Raw genomic sequence first — 22105 nt, forward strand, 5'->3', positions numbered from 1 at the left:
TAGGAGGCAGTGTCAGAGTGTTAGAGTGAAGGCTGAGTGTGGTTTTCTTAGAGACAAGCCGCACATTAGCTATCCACTGGAGTGTAACTAATCCCATCTTCACTCATTTCTGACTGGTTGATCACATAGCCTTTAGAATCATGCCACAGTCACCTTTTCTTGTCATGTTTCAGCCCTTTGGACGTCTCTACCACTTCGAAGACCATCATTCTAAAGCACTGTTTTTATCATGTCACAACGCTGCTAAAAAATAAAAAATCATCAGTGACTCTCCACTGTTGAAACATTTTCAAACTCTTCAGGGGCAATGCTTCAATAATTTGCTCTCAATCTGCTCTTCCAATCTTAATTCCTTTTCCCTCCAATATAAATATTCTGTTCCATCCAGGCCAGTGCCCTTATTATCCTTTAAACTAGTCCTGCTGGTTCCTATCTCCTTGCCTTTTCTCATGTTATTTCCCATACATGGAATGCTCTACCATCCCCACGCTTTTCTATCAAAATCCTAACCGAACTCAGCATTACACCATGGACCACTCCCACCTCTACAAAGGTACAGGAAGAGGCCTCTCGTATCAATCTCTTCTTTGGAATCAAGCTTGTTCTTTATAATTTCACAGCATTCATACTTGATCATTTTTGTGGTAGTTACTCTTTCCATTTATAATGATGTAGTTTTTGTATAATACTATTTCTTGGCCTTGCTTACTCTTCTTCATTCATGGAAATCTTTCTATACTCTTTTGTACTCATCATGTTCATTTCTTACCATCTGGTAACATGCATTATAATCACATACTACAATTTGTTTAGCTAGTTCCCAATTGATTGACATCTATTTTGTTCCTAATTCTTTACAAGCATAAAGACTGATACTATAAATGTTTTGGATGCATATTGATATTTTTCTTTCTTTTTTTGGCTAGGCAATGGGGTTAAGTGACTTGCCCAGGTCACACAGCTAGTAAGTGTCAAGTCCTCCTGACTCCAGGGCTAGTGCTCTATCCACTGCACCACCTAGCTGCCCCTAATGCATATTGATTCTTTTTTTTTCAGTGACCTTCTTAGCTATATGCGTAACAATGGAATTTCTGGATCAAAGAGTATGGACATTTTTGCCACTCCATTTGCCCAATTCCAAGTTGCTTTCCAGAAGAATTGTACTAATTCACAGCTCTACCAACAATGACTGAGTGTACCTCTCTTTCCTACAGCCTCTAACATTGACTACTCCCATATTTTGCCATCATTCCCAATTCGATGAATGTGAAATGAAACCTCAGGATTGTTTTGATTTTATTTTTTAATTATTATTCGTGATTTGGAGAATTCTTTCACATGGTTGTTAATAGTTCACAAGTGTTTTTTTTTTTTTTGATAGCTGATAAACTCCCATCTCAATGATGTCAAGCTGTTAAGGCCCAGAACTCTAAGACTCTGAAGTCCCAGGCAGCTAGAGGGAGGGAATTATACTCCTAGAGAATGGATGGATGGGAAAGTCTGCTCATTAGGTGTGCTAGCCAGATGTGACCTGCTGACCCTGACCTTTGAGCTTTGATGCTGAATTAACAAGAGAATTGAGCTATTTGCGAATGAAGAAATGAGTGAATAAAAGAGCATTTTTTATCCATTCATAAGTGTTTTACTATATGTGATGCATTGTAGAAAGTAATGCGGACTGCAATAATAGGAGCCAGCCCTCAAAAAGCTTGTTTAAATAGGGGAGACGACTGTATAGGAGGGTGGTACCCAGGGAAGGTGTTTATAGTTTGGAAAGTCTCCATAATGGTGAACGGAACATTAGGGCGGGTCCAAGGACACACTTGCCAGAGGCAATGACAATTTTATTTGATTATAGTTCTCGGAATGAGAGGTAGAAGGAAGTAGGAGGAGCAGGGTTAAAGATGGGGCCATATAGGCCCGGGAGCTCAGAGCTGAGTGACTTAGCAACTCCTCAGCATAGCCTCTCTTGGTCTGGTTTGCAGGGTGAAACAGCAGCGGCAACAGCAGGATGGATAATGACGAAGACATTTGATCCCAGAGAGTTCAGAGCTAAACCTTAGCTTTGAGGCCTGACACTGAACAAAGACTTAAGCCGTTTTAGGAAAAATGAGATTCTTCTCAAAGACCACTCTCTCCCAGATGCTTGCATCCCTGGGTCACATTGATTGAAGCAATTCAATGATTCTGGCCTCCTCTTTTTTTGTTACAGAATGAAGCAGCAGCCAGGTGGTCTGCATTTTATAACTCCCAGTCCAACATTTCCAGAACATTTCCACTAAATGAAATTTCAGATCCCCAAATCAAACTTCAACTGAAGTCTCTCCAGGAGAAAGGAACTGCAGTGTTATCAGCTGAGAAGAGTACACGGGTAAGTTGGCAAAAGCAAAACGTTGCTATTGTTAAGTCATTTTTTAGATGTGATTCTTTGTGACCCTTTTTGGGGTTTCTTGGTAAAGATATTGGAGTGGTTTGCTATTTCCTTCTCTAGCTCATTTTGCAGATGAGGAAACTGAGGCCAACAGGGTTAAGTGACTTGCCCAGGGTCACACAGTTAGTGTCTGAGGCTGGATTTGAACTCCAGTCTTCCCAACTCTGGGCCCAGCATTCTATCCACTTCACTACCTGGCTGCCCTAGAGCTAAAATACTTGGGGGAAAATAGGGGGAAGGAGCAGGTAATGTAAAGCTAGGGATAGTGTTAAATTAAAATTTGATCTACAAATATAGTCTTATTTATTTTCAATGGAGTGAGTTTGCTTTCCAAGGCTCAGGATACCCTTAAAGGGGGGCTTAGTACAGAAGACCCCATTGTCCTGCTGCTGTGGAAAGAACACTGGGCTAGGAATGAAGATGTGTGGGTTCTAGTTCTAGCTCTGTGACCCCAGGCTTCTCATCTCATAGCAATGCAGCTATCTATAGAGATTGAGGTAGATACAAAGATAGATGGATGATGGATACATAGCAATATCTAGATATCTCTTTATATTTAATGTATATTTATCTATATCATGACATGATACAGAAAAATATATAGAGAAATATACAGAATTAAATATATAAAATATAATAAAATATGAAATATATTAAAATGTGTAGACATCTAGATATTGCTAGCTATCCATCATCTGTCTATTTCTTTCCAACTATCTAGCTATCTATCATCTAGCTAGCTATATAAAAACATGTTCACAGGTCCTAGGTTAAGAACCCTAGCTCTTTAAGAAGTTTTCAGGAAAATTTGGAAACACTTACATGAGCTTATGCAAAGTGAAGTGAACAGAACCAGAAGAACGTTGTATATAATAAAAGCAATATTGTACAATGATAAACTGTGAATGATTAGCTATTCCATGCAACATGAAGATCTAAGATAGTTCTGAAGGGCCTGTGAATACTATCCACCTCCACAGAAAGAACTGATGGAATCTGAATGCAGATAGAGGCATACTGATTTTTTTTTTTTACTTTATTTTTCTTAATTTTTTATCTGTGTTTTCTTTCACATAATGACTAATATGGAAATATGTTTTTCATGACTGCACATGTATAATCTATGTCAAATTGCTTACCTTCTCAATGAGGGGATGGGAGAGGGAAGATGGGAGGAAATTTGGAACTTGAAATTGTAAAAAATGAAAGCTAAAATTGTTTTTACATGTAATTGAGAAAAAAAATAAATAAAATTCAAAAAGAAAAAAAAAGACCTTAGTTCTAGAGCTACCTTAGGACCAAGGTCTTTTTATCTTGTACTTTTTGTTATGGTAGCATCTTTGGCTGGTAAATTTCAGAGTTTATTGATTTAGAATCTAAAGATTTAGAGCAACATAGGATTTTAACAAAAGATTTAGAGCAAGAAATCACTAATCAAACACTAATTTTATAGATGAGGAAAATAAGGCTTATCAAGATGGACTGACTTATTCAAGATCGCACTGGTCAGTAAGTAGAAGAATGAGGATTTGGACTCACATCTTCTTGACTCTCACTCAGTCCATTTCCTTAGTTTCCTGCCTGGGATCTGTGTAGTTCTCATTTACATTTCATGACCCTGAATTATGCAGTGCAAGTAGTGAAGACTTGGAATATGACCTTATAAAACAGCGTTTCCCATTCCTCTGAGACCCAGGGCGGCCCTACGAACGTCATCCAGAGAACCAATCAATTCCAGCTTTGCTGTACCCAGCATGATTCTCTAGGACTGCAAGCAAACTCCTGGAAACTTAACAGTAGTGAAAAACAAAATGACCAAGAATTATCAAAAATCAGTATGCCTATCAGCTCCAGTTTACCTGATATCCTTCTATGATCTTCTCTCTAACAGTTTTTGTTTCTTCCAGGGCCTAAAGTATGTTAACTGACTTTAGCCTCTGTATGTGCAAAGATTTTCTATCTTTACAACTTTGTTCAAAGTTACCAAAGGTTTCCTCCCCCAACCTTTTAATAATTATTACAACAACAACTCCTCCACTGAAGTCCTACTCTGACATGTCATCATGGCATGGACCCAAACATATATTAAATGCCTACCCTATGTACCAGACACTGGGAGTCTTGAACCCAGATCATTTAATTCCACACCTATTCTCTTACTATTACACAATGCTGACTGTAGTCTTTTCCTACCACAGAACAGTAGCATTTTCAGCCTTTTGAGTGTTAGAGGATAATGCCTTTGGAGAAAAGCATCCCCAAAGAACCATTATTATCTAGGCAAACTGTAGACTACCTCCAGCAGTGCCATTGGAGAATCAGGAATGATCTTTTTGTTCTTTGGAAAGAAATTAAAGTTCTCCCTTATTTGTACTAAGTCTCCCCTGGAAGAATTAGTGGTGATGAGGTAGGCAATCTGGAAGACAGACAGAGGGAAAAGACATTATTTCTAGTCTTTCTACATACCTCAAGCCTTCACCTCCAAGAAACATTTTCTCTTTGTTACACATTCTCTCCAAAACTGGTTGTTATGATCAGAATATAGACCAAATCTCTATAACGAAACATCTTTTGATAAAATAAATATATTAACTATGTCTAATATATGTTACATGTAATAATAATATATATTATTTTTCATAATACATATATACATATGTACATACAAGCACCCACTGCAAAATAACATTTATTATAACTGCCTCAGTTTTTATACAAAAATGCATGTTTGAAAGCAGAAATATGCTACCTATATCTGGACCGGTGTGGTCATTCCCTTTGGCATGGGCTCAACTAATAGTGAGTTGAGATAGATTGAAGCAAATAGAGTATTGTATACATTACAGTATTTTCTTGTTTGACCCTCACAGTGACCCTGTAAAGTGAATATTATTTTTATCTTCATTTGACCAGTGAGGAAACTGATACTCCAAGTGGTTAAATGTCTTGATCAGGGTCACACAACTAAAAAATAATTGAAGCAAAATTTGAACCAGGCTATGTCTACTTCAGGCACTATAGTGCTCTATCTACCATGTCAGGTTGCCTCATTATCAAAATAATAATAATAGCGAACATTCATATGTGACACATGAAGATGTACAAAGCACTTTACATACTATTTGATCCTTACAACCTCCCTGTGAGGTAGGTGCTATTATTATCCTTCATTTTATGGATGAGAACACTGAGTCACGTAGAGTATAGTGACATTCCAGAGCCACAGAGTTAGTGAATGTCTGAGGCTGGTTTTGAATTCAGGTCTTCCTAACTCCAGGTCCAGAGTTCTACACAGTGTTCTACCTAGCTGCATAAATAAATGAACACATAAATAAATAATTAAAGAAACAAATGAATTAATAAACAAATAAGTGAAGGAATGAATAGATAGATAAATACATAAATAAATAAATATTAAAAAGTGAGAGTCAAGAGAGATGTGAGTCCAAATTTTCATTCTTCTACTTACTGACCAGTGTGATCTTGAACAAGTCAGTCCATCTTGATAAGCTTTATTTTCCTCATCTATAAAATTAGTGTTTGATTAGATAATCCCTTTCTTGCTTAAATCTTTTGCTAAAATCCTATGTTGCTCTAAATCTTTAGATTCTAAATCAATAAACTCTGAAATTTACCAGCCAAAGATGCTACCATAACAAAAAGTACAAGATAAAAAGACCTTGGACCTAAGGTAGCTCTAGAACTAAGGTTCTTTTTTTTTTCTTTTTGAATTTTATTTATTTTTTTTCTCAATTACATATAAAATATATATATATATATATATGTGTATATATACATATATATGTATACACACACACACACATATGAAGTAGTCATTCCATTGTCAGACGGAGGACCACCATGTTAGCCTCAATTATCCTGCATTTATTTTCTCTCGTGTTTTTTCTAACAACGTAATATTTTTGTTATAGTTGAATACAGTCTTGAATACCATGAGCACTCTCTACAGCACTGGAACCATCTGTAACCCAAAGACTGCTCAGGAATGTTTGTTGCTTGAACCAGGTACTTTATATGTTCCAAGCTAGGGATGTCCTACCCATTTCTAGGTTTTCCAAGTGTTAATGGGCTTTAGGTTTTGAAATGTGTGCATGTCTTAGGGATAGATACACATTTAACATATCTCCATCTTCCCTTTCTAGTCCTAGTATACATTTCTCCCCTTCATGGAATCAAGCAAAACCAGTCTCCTCACTCAAACCATCACTCCATCTTCCCACCATGCCTGTTGTCCTCCATGCCTGGAATACTCTGCACATGTTAGGATCCCGAATTCCCCTCAAAACTTAATTCTTCAACTTCATAACTGTTAATGCCCTCCAATTACCTTGTATTCATTTTGTATCTGCCTATATGTGAATGTATTGTTTCCCCTAATAGAAAGTGATCTTCTTGAGGACAGAGACTATTTAATTCTTGTCTTTTTATCTCCAATGTCTTGCATAATGGCTGGCACATAGTGGTACTTACTAAATGTTAACTAATTGATTAGTAATATAGCATAAGGCTATTGCCATGTCTAATCACTAGTTAGTAGGAAAAACACTTGTTTCTTTAAAGGTTCTATTAAATTAGCATTAAACATCAGTACAAATAACTAAACTTGTTTAATAATTATTTATGTTTAAAATATTTAATTTAAATACATGAAGTCTCATAACATTTTGGTCAGCCTCTATAAGAATTCTATATCCATTAATTTTCATTTACTTTTCAAGAATTGAAATTTCCATGTTATTCCTTCATTGATGCCTTCTGGGAATATTATTAAATGTCTTATTAAATTTAGGTCCAATTCAGAAATGCATACATATCCACTTTTCATGTATTTTTGTGGTAATAGGTTTGGACAAAATTATGGAAGGAGTAAAGATTATTATGAAAGGCTATGGGCCTGGGAAGGCTGGAGATCTAAAGTCGGCAAAGAAATGAGGCCATTATATGAAGAATATGTGGAACTAAAAAATGAAGTTGCAAAAGGAAATGGTAAGTTGTGCTTTGTCTTCTAGAGGGACCATATTTCTCATAAATGAAAATCAGTGACATTTCCAACGCCTAACTAAGGATCAAGGCTCTCACTGAATTTAGGGTTTTCGGCTGGCTGAGGATATTTGGGGAAGAAGATCTTGAAAAGGGCAAAGACCATCACAATTGCAAATTTGCTTTCTCCAATCTTTGAGTGTCTCAGCGTTTCAGGAGCTCTGAAGTGAGGTTAATTTTTTCATCAAATATTTAGTACTTTGGAGATCTGAAGGGCTCTCAGAAGATATTGGGAGTAGATTTGGATGTCAGAGAAGTACAGATTCTTTGAGTTGGAGAACACTTTGGTCACCTCTAGTGATATCAAACTCATGGCTAGTGGCTGGCAGCACTCACCGAGTAGCCCTGAACCAGATTAAAATGTAATGGGAAATGCTTAACAAAATAAACAAAAAATAAAATATGACATAGATGATGATAATTTGTGGGTTTTGAAGTCAATCTGCAGCCTTCAGGGATCTGTTTCTATTTGATTTTTGACACCACTGGTCTAGCCTAATCCCCTTATTTTATAGGTGAGGAAACAGCCCTGAAAAAGCTCACTGGCCACATCTTCATTTCTTACCAGGCTGCACTCCGGATTCTTCTAGCATGCCCCTAGACCTGGACACTTACTTCCTAGCCCCCTTTCAGCTTTCTTTTATGTGCTTCCATTTGAACATAAACACGTTGAGGGCAGGTCCCATCTTTCTTTTTGTTTGTATTCACATTCTCAGCACTTATCACAATGCCTGGGACATTGTAAGTGCTTAATAAATGCTTGTTAAGTAGCTGCCAGATTTGTCTAAGTTCTCACCACCAGCAGAGCAACAGCTACAACTAGATCAAATAATACGGAATCCCAGAGTTGGAAGGGATCCCGTGATTCACAGATTTGTAGAAATTGAAAAGTATCCTAGAGATTATCTAATACAACCCCTTCACTTTAAATATGTAGTGGGCATACCTCTGAGATATTGCAGGCTCCGTTCTAGAGCACTAAAGTGAACATTGCAATAAAGCAAGTCACACGAACCTTTTGTTTTCCCAGTGCACATAACATTTATATTTACATTATGTGGTCTGTTAAGTGTGCAATAGTATTATGTCTAAAAGAATGTACATATCTTAATTTAAAAATACTTCATTGCTAAAAATGCTAACCATCATCTGAGCCTTCAGCAAGTGGTAATCTTTTTGCTGGTGGAGAGTCTTGCCTCGATGTTGATGGCTGCTGACTGATCAGGGTGGTGGCTGCTGAAGGTTGGAGTGGCCATGGCAGTTTCTTAAAATAAGACAGCAATGAAGTTTGTCTCATTGATTGACTCTTCTTTGTAGCATGGGAGACTGTTTGATAGCATTTTATCAAAATTGGAGTCAATCTTCTCAAACCTGCTGCTGTTTTATCAACTAAGTTTATGTAATATTCTTCAATTTCGTTGTGTCTCAGGGAATAGGAAGGCCCAAGGAGAGGGAGAGAGATGGGCCACAGACTCATTGATGGGTTGTTTGCTGTATTATATGGGTGCTGTTTATGGCTCCCCAAAACAAACAATTACAATAGGAGCGTCAAAGATCACTGATCACAGATCACCAAGTTAGATACAATAATATTAATGAAAAAAGTTTGAAATATTGTGAGAATGATCAAAATGTGACACAGAGACATGATTTAAGTACATGCTGTTGGAAAAAATGATGCCAATAGACTTGATACAGGTTGCCACAAACCTTCAATTTGTAAAAACAACATGCAATATCCACGAAGTACAATAAAGCAAAGCACAATAATGTGAAGTAAAAGAAGGTATGCCTGTAAACTGTGACCCAATAAAGGTGAATGGGACTCATTCACACAGGTAGCAAATAGAAAAGCTGACATCTGAACCCAGGTCCTCCAGGCTTTTAAGTCTAACCTATACCTAACCAGGAATCCCAGCTCCCAAAGTTGGGATTCTGTAACAACTCCCAAAGTGGTCATACAGCCTTTTTTGGGGGGGAGGGGCAAGGCATTTGGGGTTAAGTGACTTGCCTAGGGTCACTCAGCTAGTAAGTGTCAAGTGTCTGGTCTGAGGCCAGATTTGAACTCAGGTCCTCCTGACTCCAGAGCTGGTGCTCTATCCACAGTGCCAACTAGCTGCCCCAATACAGCTTACTTTTGAAAGACCTAGAGGTCTACCTGTGAAAACAAGTTAGAAGGAAGGATGGATGGATGGAAGGAAGGAAGGAAGGAAGGAAGGAAGGAAGGAAGGAAGGAAGGAAGGAAGGAAGGAAGGAAGGAAGGAAGGAAGGAAAAATGAATGGAAGCAAGGAAGGGAAGAAGAAACAAGCATTTATTAAGTGCGTAATGTGTGCTAGGCACTGTATTTACAAATATTATCACGTTTAATCCTTACAATAGCCTTGGGAAGTAGGTGCTATTATTATCATCACCATTTTACACTTGAGGAAACTGAGGCAGACAAAGGTTAAGTGACTTGCCCAAGGTGATACAGATAGTATCTTAATATCAGCTCTTAAACTCAGGTCTTCCTGACTCCAATCCTAGAACTCTAGCCCCTTCTTTAGCCCATGATAGAGATGGGGAAATTAATTGGTCATCATTTTCTTCGTATGTCCTGCCACCCCTTTATCTACCTTCCCTACTTCTCTGAATAAAAATTGAAACCAAAGCCCTCAAACACTATAAAATATTATCGAACACCTAAATAATAGCTCTCTTGCCACAAACCAGTCTAGACTTTTCTAAGTGAGCGTACTCCCTAAAGTATCTGATACAGAACAGGACTCCAAGCCTCTCTCAGATTAGAAGTGTGCACTGTGTATACTATTGCCCTCTCTGACACTGGCAAATGTGGTTAAGACTGGTAGAAACTTCATAAAAATGTTTTGTATGGGGTTGTTTTTAAACTTTTGTATTCTTTTAATTGGGGCAGCTGGGTATTGCAGTAGATAGAGCACTAGCTGTGGAGTCAGGAGGACCTGAGTTCAGAAATCAGCTTCAGACACTTACTAGCATTGTGACCCTGGGCAAGTCACTTAGTCCTGTTTGCCTCAGTTTCCTCATCTGTAAAATGAGCTGGAGAAGGAAATAGCAGACCACTCCAGTATCTTTGCCCCAAAACCCTGAATGGGATCACAGAATTAGACACAACTGAAAACAACTAAGCAACAATTTTTAAAAATTGTGTACATATCTTGTGTATTTGTACTGATTAAAAAAAATTTCTCCTCTTCTTTGGCATATCTGTCTCTTCTCTTTTCAGCCTTTCCTGCTTTAGCAGTGTTTTTCTCCTAAGTGCAGGAGACCCCCTTGGTTCTGTCTTTAGTCCTCTTCCTTTATGTTCTTTCCTTGCATTTTTTTTTTTTTGCCTAGGCAGTGGGGTTAAGTGACGTGCCCTAAGTCACACAGCTAGCAAGTGTTATGTGTCTGAGGCCGGATTTGAACTCAGGTCCTCCTGAATCCAGGGCCAGTGCTCTATCCACTACGCTACCTAGCTGCCCTCCTTGCATTCTTTTACTCCCAATGCTTCATTTTTCATCTCTGTTCTAGTTATTTACCGATTCGTATAGTGAGCCTTAATCTCTACCCTCAGTTTCAGTCCTGCTTTTCTCATGGTTACTGGACATCTTTACCTACATATATCACTGATATACTCCACACAGCTTAAAATAAACTCATCATCTTTCCCAGATCCTAGCTCTCCCTCAGACATCACTATTTGTCTTAACATTATCATCTAAAGGCAAGTAAGGTGTATCAGTGGATAGAGTGATGCACATGAAATCAAGAAGACCAGAGTTAAACTTCTACCTCAGACATTTATTAGCTATATGATCCTGGGCAATTCATTTAATCTCTGTTTGTCTCAGTTTCCTCATTTATAAAATGGGGAATGATCATATCACCTCCAAGGGTTGTTGTGAGGCTATCATGAGATAATATTATAAAGCCTTTTGCAAGCCTTTAAGTTCTATATAAATGTTGTTGTCATCATCATCTACATCACCACCACCACCACCATCATCCTTTCTGTATTCAGGATCAAAATTTACCCATCTTTGTCTCTTCCCTCTTCTTTTCTCACTACATCCAATCTCTTGCCAGGTCCATTTGAATCTACCTCTACAACATTTCCCTTCTCCTCCACAAATGCTACCACCATCTTAATTCAGGGCCTCATTATCTCTTATCAGAGCTATTATAACAGCCTTTTAACTGATATCTCTGCCTCTAGTCTAGCCTTTTTATAATTAATCTTTCACAGTTCGCCAAAATGATCTTCCTGATGAATGTGTCCAAGCATATCACTGCCCTGCTAAAAAACCTTTATTAGCCTCTTTTATTTCCTGTGTGATAAAATACAAACTAGCTAACACAGCATTTTAGGCCTTCCATATTCTGGTTTCAGCCTTCTTACTATTCCCTTCCCCTACATGTATTCTACATGACAAGCAAGTGACCTCTGATTTCATCATCCCCTCTCCTAGTTTTCTGTTCACTCAAGGTCTCTGCCTTAACACCAAATCCTCTTCCTTCAACTTTGCTACCTCCCTGATGCCTCTGATCCCCCAGGTAAACATCTTCCCTTATCGTAAAGTATTTTGCCTAGATCCTTCCTTTGTGCTTAATATATTCTGTCTTGACCATAATCATTTAATATCTGATTCTCTTCTACTTAACTGTATATTTCTTAAAAACAGGTACTGTGTCACATTTCATCTTTGATCCTTAGTGCCTAGCACAGTGCCTGTTACATTTATTTTATGATCTATGACTTTATCATTGGAGTGAACTCTCATTGCAGAAACTCTATTCACTGATGCAAATTAGCAACTCATATGTAACTTACAGTCATAGAGAGTTGCCTGGGCCACTGAGAGATTATGATTTGCACATAGTCACACAATTGGTATGTGTCAGAAGCATCATTTAAACCAAAGTCCTAATTATTCCAAATTTTGTGTTCTAAATACCATATTCTTCTTCCTTTCAATTTGTACATGGTTTGTATTCAGGATTTGTTGAATTAATATTTTTTTTTTTGTTTTTAAAGACTATGAAGACTATGGGGATTATTGGAGAGCAGATTATGAAATTGAAGGAGCAAGTGACACTAACTATAGTCGTTCTCAGCTGATTGAAGATGTGGAACAAATCTTTCTCCAGGTAGCAAACAGTTCAAGGATGTCACTTAATTCACAGCTGACCTGCAAATTGGGACCACATGGCACAGGCTGATGGTAGATGATTAATTAGAACAGAGAAATAACATCCAGTGGAATTCTTTTTCCTTTCCATCCTTCCCAGTTCTTTGTAGGTGTCCTCAATTCATAAGCTCATAGAATTTTATCACTGGAAGAGTCTGAGGTTATCTAGTCTAATTCAGTTTGTCAACTTCTTCAGGTGAGGAAAAGGTATGGAAGTGTCCACCATTACTCACTGTTCCTTATTTCTCTTCTGCTCTTAAACAGTGACTGAAAAATGGGAATAGGAAAGTTACTGGAACAGCCCCTTGGCCTTTTCTTCCAATGGTATTTCCTTCCCACCTCTGACTCTTTTTCTTCTTCATTCATTCCTATTTTTGGCCTGAAGAAGGCTTCAAGGAAATTCCTATGGACAATTTGCAACAGCTTCCTTTCTTACTGACTCCTGGACCTTCCCTCCAAACATCCCCCTCCAGGAAGCTCACATTGTCTTATCCAATCCCCTCTTCTTAGAGATGAGAAAAAGGAGCCCCAGAAGTGTTCATTGACTTGCTTAAGGTTAACTCAGCTGAGGCTGGGTTGTCAAAAATAAAATCAGGCAACATCCTAAAAATTATGTATTCCGTCAGAAGAGTTCTGGGTATAAATCCATAAATCTAAACCTGGGGTGGAATGAATTGCTATGAAAAAGGAATAGAAGATATACCTTTGGTTTCTTCAGATTTCTCAGAGTGGGAGAGAAATTTTCCTTATACACTAGTAGTGTACAACAAAGCTCCAGCTTCTGGGGTCAGAGAGCTGGGAGGAGAGGATGAGTTGCTATTTGCTTTGGTATCCTTCATATTTTGTTGACTTTTTTCCAGATAAAACCACTGTATGAACATCTGCATGCCTATGTGAGGAGAAGGATGATGACCACCTATGGCCCTCTAATCAGTGAAACTGGGGGTCTTCCTGCTCATTTGCTTGGTAATAAAAGGCAGTCTACCATCTTTTCACTATTTATTTAAATTGGTCATGTGGTGTTTATTGCTTTTGGGCACAGGGACAAACAGAGGGAGTTGAAATTTAGAGGGGCTGATTGCATTTCCTAGCATCTAGACATAATTGAACCAGCATCTAGTTAGTAGGCATGATTAATTAAAATAAGAAGCCATTCCCCTAGAGCAGCAACCCTGTTTCCCAGGATCTCATCTAACCCCTCTTCTCCCAAATTAAACTCACCTTCCCATTTAATTTGTCTTTAAAAGTTTATTTGAAGTTCTTATTCTGCAGGGTTGTCCCCAAGTTGAGTTTTATGAAGCTTACCTCAGGCACATCACAAAGTTGCTAGTTATAAATCTAAGGTTAAAAAAAAAAACCTTTGATGAATTCCACAACTAGAAAGGATTTTGTACCAGAAGGAAGCCACAGTTCAAAATACAACCCCCACAAACTGCCCCTTTTTCAGAGGATCCTGTAGAAATAGTTCTGTCCTGTGTCTGGAACCCTAGGGTCAAAGTCTCTCATCAATCAGCCCATCTGCAAGCATTTATTAAGTCCCTATGGTATGCCAGGCATTGTGCCGGGCGTCTGCCAGGCCAGGAACTAGAGATAATGAAACAAAATGAAACAGACTCCTATCCTCGAGGACTTTATATTCAGTCGGAGTAGACAGCCCAAAGATGTTCCCACTTCTTTTGGTGCCCATTTCCTCTCCTAGGAAACTTAAAAACAAAACGAAACAAAACACTCTGCATCCCTCAAGTTCTTAGTTTGTAGTATTGTGAATGAAAGCGTTTTTTATATTGGAGGAGAAAGTTTTATTAAATGAGTAAGAGACACAAAACCTAGAAGCCCTGACTAGGCAGCCCTTGCTCTAAAAATTCTAAACTGTCTCAATGTCCTTTTAAAGTCCCAGGTACCAGGATTCCTCTGGTTGAGGAATGGCAGGAAGCGCCCTTCGGACTTCATGTGTTCTCTGCTGCCCTCTTCTGTCAGTTTGCTGAACTCCTGTTGTTCAGTCGTTTTTCAGTCATGTCCAACTCACAGTGACCCATTTGGGATTTTCTTGGCAGAGATATTGGCATGATTTGCCATTTCCTTCTTCAATTCATTTTATAGATGAGGAAACTGAAGTCAAGAGGGTTAAGTGACTTGCCCAGGGTCACACAGCTAGTAAATGTCAGAGGACAGATTTGAACTCAGGAAGATGAGTCCCGTTGACTCCAGGCCTAGCACTCTATCCACTGTGCCACCTACCTGCCACTTATTGAACTCTACTGGCAGTTAAAGTGAGATTCCCAGCAACATGTGCTTTGAGTACAGCTGCAAAGCAAGAGGAACCCCTTCCCTGCAAAATAATAAATAATAATAATAACCATAGGAGCTTTCTCTTCTTGCAAGCAAAGAATAGATCAGAATCTTCCAAAGTTCTCGTTGTCTGGATGGAGTTACAGCCAGATTGAGAACTATCCTCTCATTAAACTTATTCCCCGTACAAATACAATATTACCTGTTATATTCTCCTGTTAATGTTAGTTTCATGAGAATCCTCATCACCAAACTTGAGTTTAGGTGGGTTTACCAGAATCCTATAGCTTCCAACATGAAGGATGGATGCCCCCTCCAGAGAATGCTTTCTATTTGTCCAGAAACTACTAGTTCTACTTCATTTTAAGCACTTAGGTGTGCATTATTTAAAATATCTAAGGCTGTCAGTATTCTCTACTAGTTATTAGCCCTGTCCTGAGTAGGGAATGTGATTCACCAGCAGTTCCTAAAGCATGAATAACCGTAGACCACTATTGTTCCACATAAGCTCAAAGGGGAGATAAAACTTTGTCCCAGAATTCACTGCATACTATACTGTGGACTTCATGTCATTGGTTTCAGGCATGGGAGAATTTGGGAGGATGGAGTGTGCAGAGGTGGACAGATCTAGGAGAGCAAGAGCATTTCCTTGCTAAGGTAATTTTGTGCTCTGCTGGGAGGCAATTGGCCCTTTCCTCTTGACATTTACAACTTTAGATAAGAGTAATGCATTATGGAATAGTGAAAATAGCTTTGGATATAGAGTCAGGAGGGATAAGTTCAAATTCTGGCTCTGACACTATAGACAATGCACTTCACCTTAACAAGCATCTCTTTGTATCTAAAATGGTGATGATAATAACTACACTATTATCTAAGCATGGTATAGTGCAGTGGTTTTAAACTCAGAAAGGGATTCCTGTGGGCCACATTTTGACTTAGAAAACTACAAATTAGCATTATTTATGTTGTGTTGTATTTTTATTTATTTTGTTAAATACTTTCCAATTACATTTTAACCTGGTTTTTACCACCACTACTCAGAGAGTTTTGTAGGATGTAGACAGTTGGCTTTAAAACCAGGAAGACCTGGGTTCTAATAGGGAACAATGAATAAATCCATTTATCTAAGCAAATACAAACAGAAATTGGAGTTACCCAGACTGGAATATAATAGAAAATACACATAGTTAATGAACATCCCCTCTGGGAGTGAGCTCAATCAAGTGAGAGACCCCATTTTTGCTCTATAGGAAATTCCCCTGACATCTCTAGAGATGCATGCTAGACATCAGAGACATGTTGAGGTGCTATCTCTCCCTACACACCAGCAAAGGAGTCTCTTTTTTCCTGCTAAAAAGAATCTATCTGAAGCCATGTATATCTCTCTTGAAGAAGTAATGAAGAATGCTTCTTATCTTCAAAGCGCTCCTGCCAACTTTATCCCTCATGTCAGCATTCTTTCCACCAATTAGGAGAATTTAATGCAAAAATCTCCAAGCTTGGCTGGAAATGTGGGTTCTATTATGTATTATCATTAATAATTATCAACCAATAATCTTTTAGTACATCAATCTGCAATTTTGTAGACATGAGTACTCCTTCCGTTGATGCTGATTACATCCCCTCTGTAACAAAGGAGGTGGCCATTCAACTTTGCTTTGGCTTAAAAAAATCATTATCTTGAAGTCAACCTCATCATGAGTCTTTCAGGATTTAGCTGAACTGGACAACAGACATACAGCACATCACTAAACTGTATACTATTGTGTACTATGTGCAAAGCACTGTGGGTAAAAAGTAAAAAAGAAATAGTCCTCCTCAGAAGGACTTCATTTAATGGGTGTTGTTTGACCAAGGAATGGTGGAATATAAAGAGGAGAAGCTCTGAGTAGAAACTCTTTCTCCCCACAACATAAACTGCATTGAGCTGAGATGGGCCTAATAGTTATTTGGAAGCCTCTGAACAGATTCATTCCAGTATTTCCATATAATTTTGATGTTTTTAAACTTTATTTTACCTGCCTTGATGGTTTTATGTATGGTAGAAGAAAACATAAGAAAAGGGAGAAGAAGGGGTAATTAAGGTGGGAGCTTGAGAGGTGAGTGGGCAAGTAGGAAAGCACAATTTTTAAAAGTCATACGTAAGGCCTGGAGTGTCATAAACCTTCTTACCTCAAGCATTACTTAGAAACTGTGATTATTTTTCTGTTGCTTTCTTATGTGCTATGCTGGGCTTTTCTTTATTACAGGTGATATGTGGGGCAGATTTTGGACAAATCTATATTCACTGACAGTGCCCTATTCAGAAAAACCAAACATTGATGTTACTCAGGCCATGAAGGACCAGGTAGCTTCAACACAATTTTTGTAAATTTGAATTTCAGCTTCATCTTATTTTTTAATGCTCTCCTGCCTATCCTATTCTAGTCATTGATATGTAAAGCTGTGTAAAAATGTATAGACATTTCTAGACCAATTTAAAGTTTTCCCGATGTGGCATTTTTCCTTTGGAAAATTAGATGGTATTGATATTTTGGCTCTCAGAATCATTGGCCTCGAGGTCCTTGAAAAATAGGTATAGCATTGATCCTTGCATTATGACATTCAATTTCAGATTTCCCCGTATTTTCCAAAGACAGAGATCATTTTGATTGATTGATTGACATCAGTATTGTGAGATGGTTAGTAATTGTCTGCCCTAATTAGTAGGGCAGAATACAAGAATATCACTTGGAAAGCTTTAGATACTTACTAATACTTAATTTATATGAAATTAAAGCCAGGAAACTTGTCTTTGGAGTGAATAGCTCCCTTCCATTAGTGAGTTCTGATTTGGTATCCACACAATCATTCATCCTGGGTTGATTCTATAGGAAGCAACAATAGCCAAGGTGGTGTGGGTCCATCAAAAGGGAAAATCAGACCAGAAGTCCTTTGAGATGTTATCATCTTTTGGTCCTGTCATTATTCAAGAATAGTGACTCGATCTGTGATTTCATTCATACTAGGAAATCCCAGATAAAAGAAATCTCCATGTATTAATTGAGGTCAGCACTTCTGCATCTTGTATATAGTCTCAAAGGATTGCCAGGAGCACTGAGAGGTTAATGATTTGACCAAGGTCACTCTGCCAATATGTATCAGAGGCAAGGCTTGATCTTTGTAGCTCTAAGGTCAGCTCTCTATCTATTGTGCCATGGTGCCTCTTTGCTGTTATCTACTTAGCAGAATCCTCACCCAGAGAAAGGACAGATGAGAAGAAAAAAAGTCATGAGAATGTAACTTTTCTCTGTGATTAAAATTTCAAAGCCCATTCCTGTGATTTCAGATCCATGGGCAGAGTTATCACAGTTGGCAGACCCCAGCTGTGGTTTCCCTCCACCCCATTCCACTCCCTCTCCGAAGTTCCAATATCTAGGTTATCCCACATGCCACTGGGTTATATCCAGCTTCCTGTCGGGCCATGGAATGTGGCAGAACCCCAAGCACCATCATATCCCCTTTTTAAACCACAAATGGCTTTATGAATCTTCCCTAAAGCATTTTCTACATAATAACTTGATGTTCTCAAACCTTTCAGAATTGGAATGCACAAAGGATATTTGAGGAAGCTGAGAATTTTTTTGTATCTGTTGGTCTCTATAATATGACAGAAGGTTTCTGGAAAAACTCAATGCTCACAGAGCCTAATGATGGCAGAAAAGTGGTTTGCCACCCTACAGCCTGGGATCTGGGAAAAGGGGATTTCAGGTATTGGTATATGATGCTCATGTTTCTCAAAGAGTTTAGTTGGGAGAATGAACCTAGTTCTGTCAGCCCAGTGGTCCGAGAGACTGGTGGAAAGATGTAGCATTGTTTGGAGGCAGAGTAAGTAAGTGGGTGTGAGATCAGTGTTTGTTTTGTGAGCCTGATAGCATTTTTTATAGGCTTGCTGATCTTGAAAGGCTTCTTTAAAAAAATATCATTCATGAAGCCCAAGGTCCAAGCAACTGCATTGTGATCAAGAGTGTAACTAGTTTTAATTTGCATTTATATCGTTTGTTTTCAAATCATCTGCATTTTGTTTTTCATTTTCAAATCATCTTCATTTATAAACCTATCCCCCATTCTCCTAAACAGACATCCATCCCTTATAAATGAAAAAAGAAAGAGAAAAAAAGAAAAAAAATAGTCCTGTAGAACTAACTGAAACATCAGCTGAGTATGACAACGTATTTGGTGTTCCACACCATGGTCCAGCATTTCTTCAATGAAGAGAGTGTTTTTTTAATCTTTTCTTTGGTTCTAAGCATTGTCATTATGATCTGATAGAGTTTCCTTCCTTCCTTCCTTCTCCTTCCTTCCTTCCTTCCTTCCTTCCTTCCTTCCTTCCTTCTTCCTTCCTTCCTTCCTTCCTTCCTTTCTTCCTTTCTTCCTTCCTTTCTTTCTTTCTTCCTTCCTTTCTTTCTTTCTTTCTTTCTTTCTTTCTTTCTTTCTTTCTTTCTTTCTTTCTTTCTTTCTTTCTTTCTTTCTTTCTTTCTTTCTTTCTTTCTTTCTTTCTCTTTCCATTTTCATTGTTGTAGTCATGTAAATTGCTCTTCTGATTCTGCTTACTCAACTTTATTTCATTTAAAATCATCCTATGCGTTTTTGTATTCATATTCATGACGTCTTATGACATAGTAATACTCCATTACATTCATGTACCATCATTTGTTGAGTTCATCCCCAAATGATGGGCAAATGCTTGGTTTCTATTTCTTTGCTACCACAAAAAGTGCTGCTATAATTATTTTGGTGTATATAGGAACTTTCTATTTTTGAAATTGTTGGAGTATATGTCCAAGCAGTGAGATCTGCACGTCAGATGGCATGGATGTTGTGATTAACTTTAATTTGTTTTATTCTTCACTAAAATACAGGATTAAGATGTGCACAGAAGTGATGATGGATGACTTTCTGACTGCCCATCATGAGATGGGTCACATACAGTATTACATGGCATATGCTTCCCAACCTTTTCTGCTGAGAAATGGGGCCAATGAAGGGTTCCATGAGGCAGTTGGAGAAATCATGTCCCTCTCGGCAGCCACACCTACACATTTACAAGCCCTTGGTCTCCTACCACCAACTTTTCAGGAAGATCCTGGTAAATTTTCACATTGTTTTTTTTGTTTTTCTTCCCCAATAATGGAGAGATACCCTGTATCCAAGAGTTTAAAAGAAAGAGGTTGTTAAATGAGCATGATGACAGTTTTCTTAGAAAGACTTTGATGCTTTTAAAATGTCTTCCTTTTCTTTCTTGTTATTGTTATTCCTGTCTCCACATAACAGAAGAAATATTAGAATCCCAGCATGTTAAGGCTGCAGACCTCAGAGATTATCTAGTCAAAGAGTATTATAGCTGGAAGGTAACCTTGGAGGTCATCTCATCTAACCCCTCCTTTTATAGATGAGGAAACTTAGACCTTGAGAGATATTATGATTTGCCCATGATCATACAGTTAGTTAGTGGTAGAGCCCAAGTTAGATTATTTTTAAGGTTATGTAATCAGGTTTTGAGGATACTGTTCTGCAAGCAAGAAGGGGCTTCTTGAACCTAATTGTATAGACTTCTGGAACTGTAGTTCTGATGGACAGGATAAATCTGGCTTGGAGGGGAAGGACAGTGAGAACTCAAGAAGAAGAGGGGTTGGTGCAGGAAGCTGGATTTCAGTTTCATTGAAAGAGATTGAGCACAGGGGAAACAGTGGAATGATGGATTGAAGGAGAGAAAGAGAGAGAGAGAGAGAGAGAGAGAGAGAGAGAAGAGAGAGAGAGAGAGAGAGTGAGTTACTGACTCCCTTATTTGAACCTCTAAGAAGTTAGGGCTTAAAAGTTCTGACAAATGACTGGGGCAATAGGGAAAGGCTTCTCTAGTTTATACATGTGCAGTCATGTAAAAAATTTCCATATTAGTCATTTTGTGCAAGAAAAAACAAATTTTTAAAAATGAAAGAAGAAAATTGAAAAATAGTATGCTTCAGTCTATTTAGTTTTGATTTTTTAAATTAATAATGCTCATAAACCTTTTAATAAAAGAGAAGGCTAAGTTATTTGGTTAAGAATCCTCCACTTTATTTTCTTGTTTGGTTGGTTTTTGGGGTTTTTTTTAGGCAATTGGGGTTAAGTGATTTGCCCAGGGTCACACAACTAGTAAGTGTCAGGTATTTGGTCTGAGGCAGGATTTGAACTCAGGTCCTCCTGACTTCAGGGCCAGCACGCTATCCACTGCACCACCTAGCTGCCCCTTTTTTGTTTGTTTGGCTTTTTGCTTTTTATTTTCTCCTAGACTAAAACCATGATTACTTGGTAGTTAAGTGCTCTTCTGCGTTGTTTTCTGATCTAGCACGCTAAGTTGAGTGAAGACAGTGATGAGGGAGCAGGTTTATAAGGTGAGTAGGGAAAGGTGTGATTTAGGAAGTATGGCCATGTCCACATTTCAAAGGTAGGATCCAGAGGAGGGAGGGAGAGAATATTTCTTCTTTTCATTTTTGCCTTCTACCTTAAAGTTATAAACCTTCTCAGACAGCACAATCTACTGAGGCACTTAAATATTCATAGAAAATTAGAGCTAGAAGGAAAGTTAAAGATTATCAAGTCCTAATCTTTCCATTTTACAAATGAATAAGTGAATTTGTCTTATGAGACGGATAACAATTTAATCCAGAATCAAGACAAGAAGCCAGATTTTTTAAACTTAATTCCATTCTGCAGACATTTATCAATTTGTTAAATACATATGTGCTTCACTCGTACTTGCCTCTTTTCCGGCCCCAACTCCCCCAATAGACGGTAAACTGCTTGAGGGCAGCAAGTATACTATTTACTTGTATTTTTATCCCCAGCATTTAGCACAGTGCCTGTCACCTAGTAATAGTTTAATCAGTTTTTATCTATCTATCCACCCACCCATCCATCAATCCATCTAGCTAGCTACCTTTCTATTTATCTACCTTTCTATCTGCCTATCTAAATATTGTGTGCAAAATAACATGCTAGAGATACTGGAGGAGATAAAAAATTTGTATAGGACTCGGACTATTTCCTTAAGGAATTTGTAGACTAATTAGGGCCTAGCACATAGTAGAGGCTTTTATTAAGCCTCTTGAT

General features: G+C 38.1%; 1 protein-coding gene across 1 annotated transcript in view; it reads left to right on the forward strand.

Annotated features, from left to right (window-relative positions):
- Positions 1 to 22105, forward strand: part of ACE2 (angiotensin converting enzyme 2) — a 66271-nt gene that overhangs the window by 11921 nt on the left and 32245 nt on the right. Inside the window, 9 exon segments of the mRNA XM_078146094.1 lie at positions 2213 to 2371; positions 6364 to 6457; positions 7296 to 7313; positions 7316 to 7438; positions 12529 to 12641; positions 13543 to 13648; positions 17224 to 17321; positions 18555 to 18724; positions 19876 to 20102. Of these exon segments, the coding sequence (XP_078002220.1) occupies positions 2213 to 2371; positions 6364 to 6457; positions 7296 to 7313; positions 7316 to 7438; positions 12529 to 12641; positions 13543 to 13648; positions 17224 to 17321; positions 18555 to 18724; positions 19876 to 20102 (1108 nt within the window).

This window comes from Phascolarctos cinereus, unplaced genomic scaffold (genome assembly GCF_003287225.1).
Source record: "Phascolarctos cinereus isolate Bilbo 61053 unplaced genomic scaffold, phaCin_HiC Scaffold_726;HRSCAF=1367, whole genome shotgun sequence".
In the NCBI taxonomy this organism is placed as follows: domain Eukaryota; kingdom Metazoa; phylum Chordata; class Mammalia; order Diprotodontia; family Phascolarctidae; genus Phascolarctos; species Phascolarctos cinereus.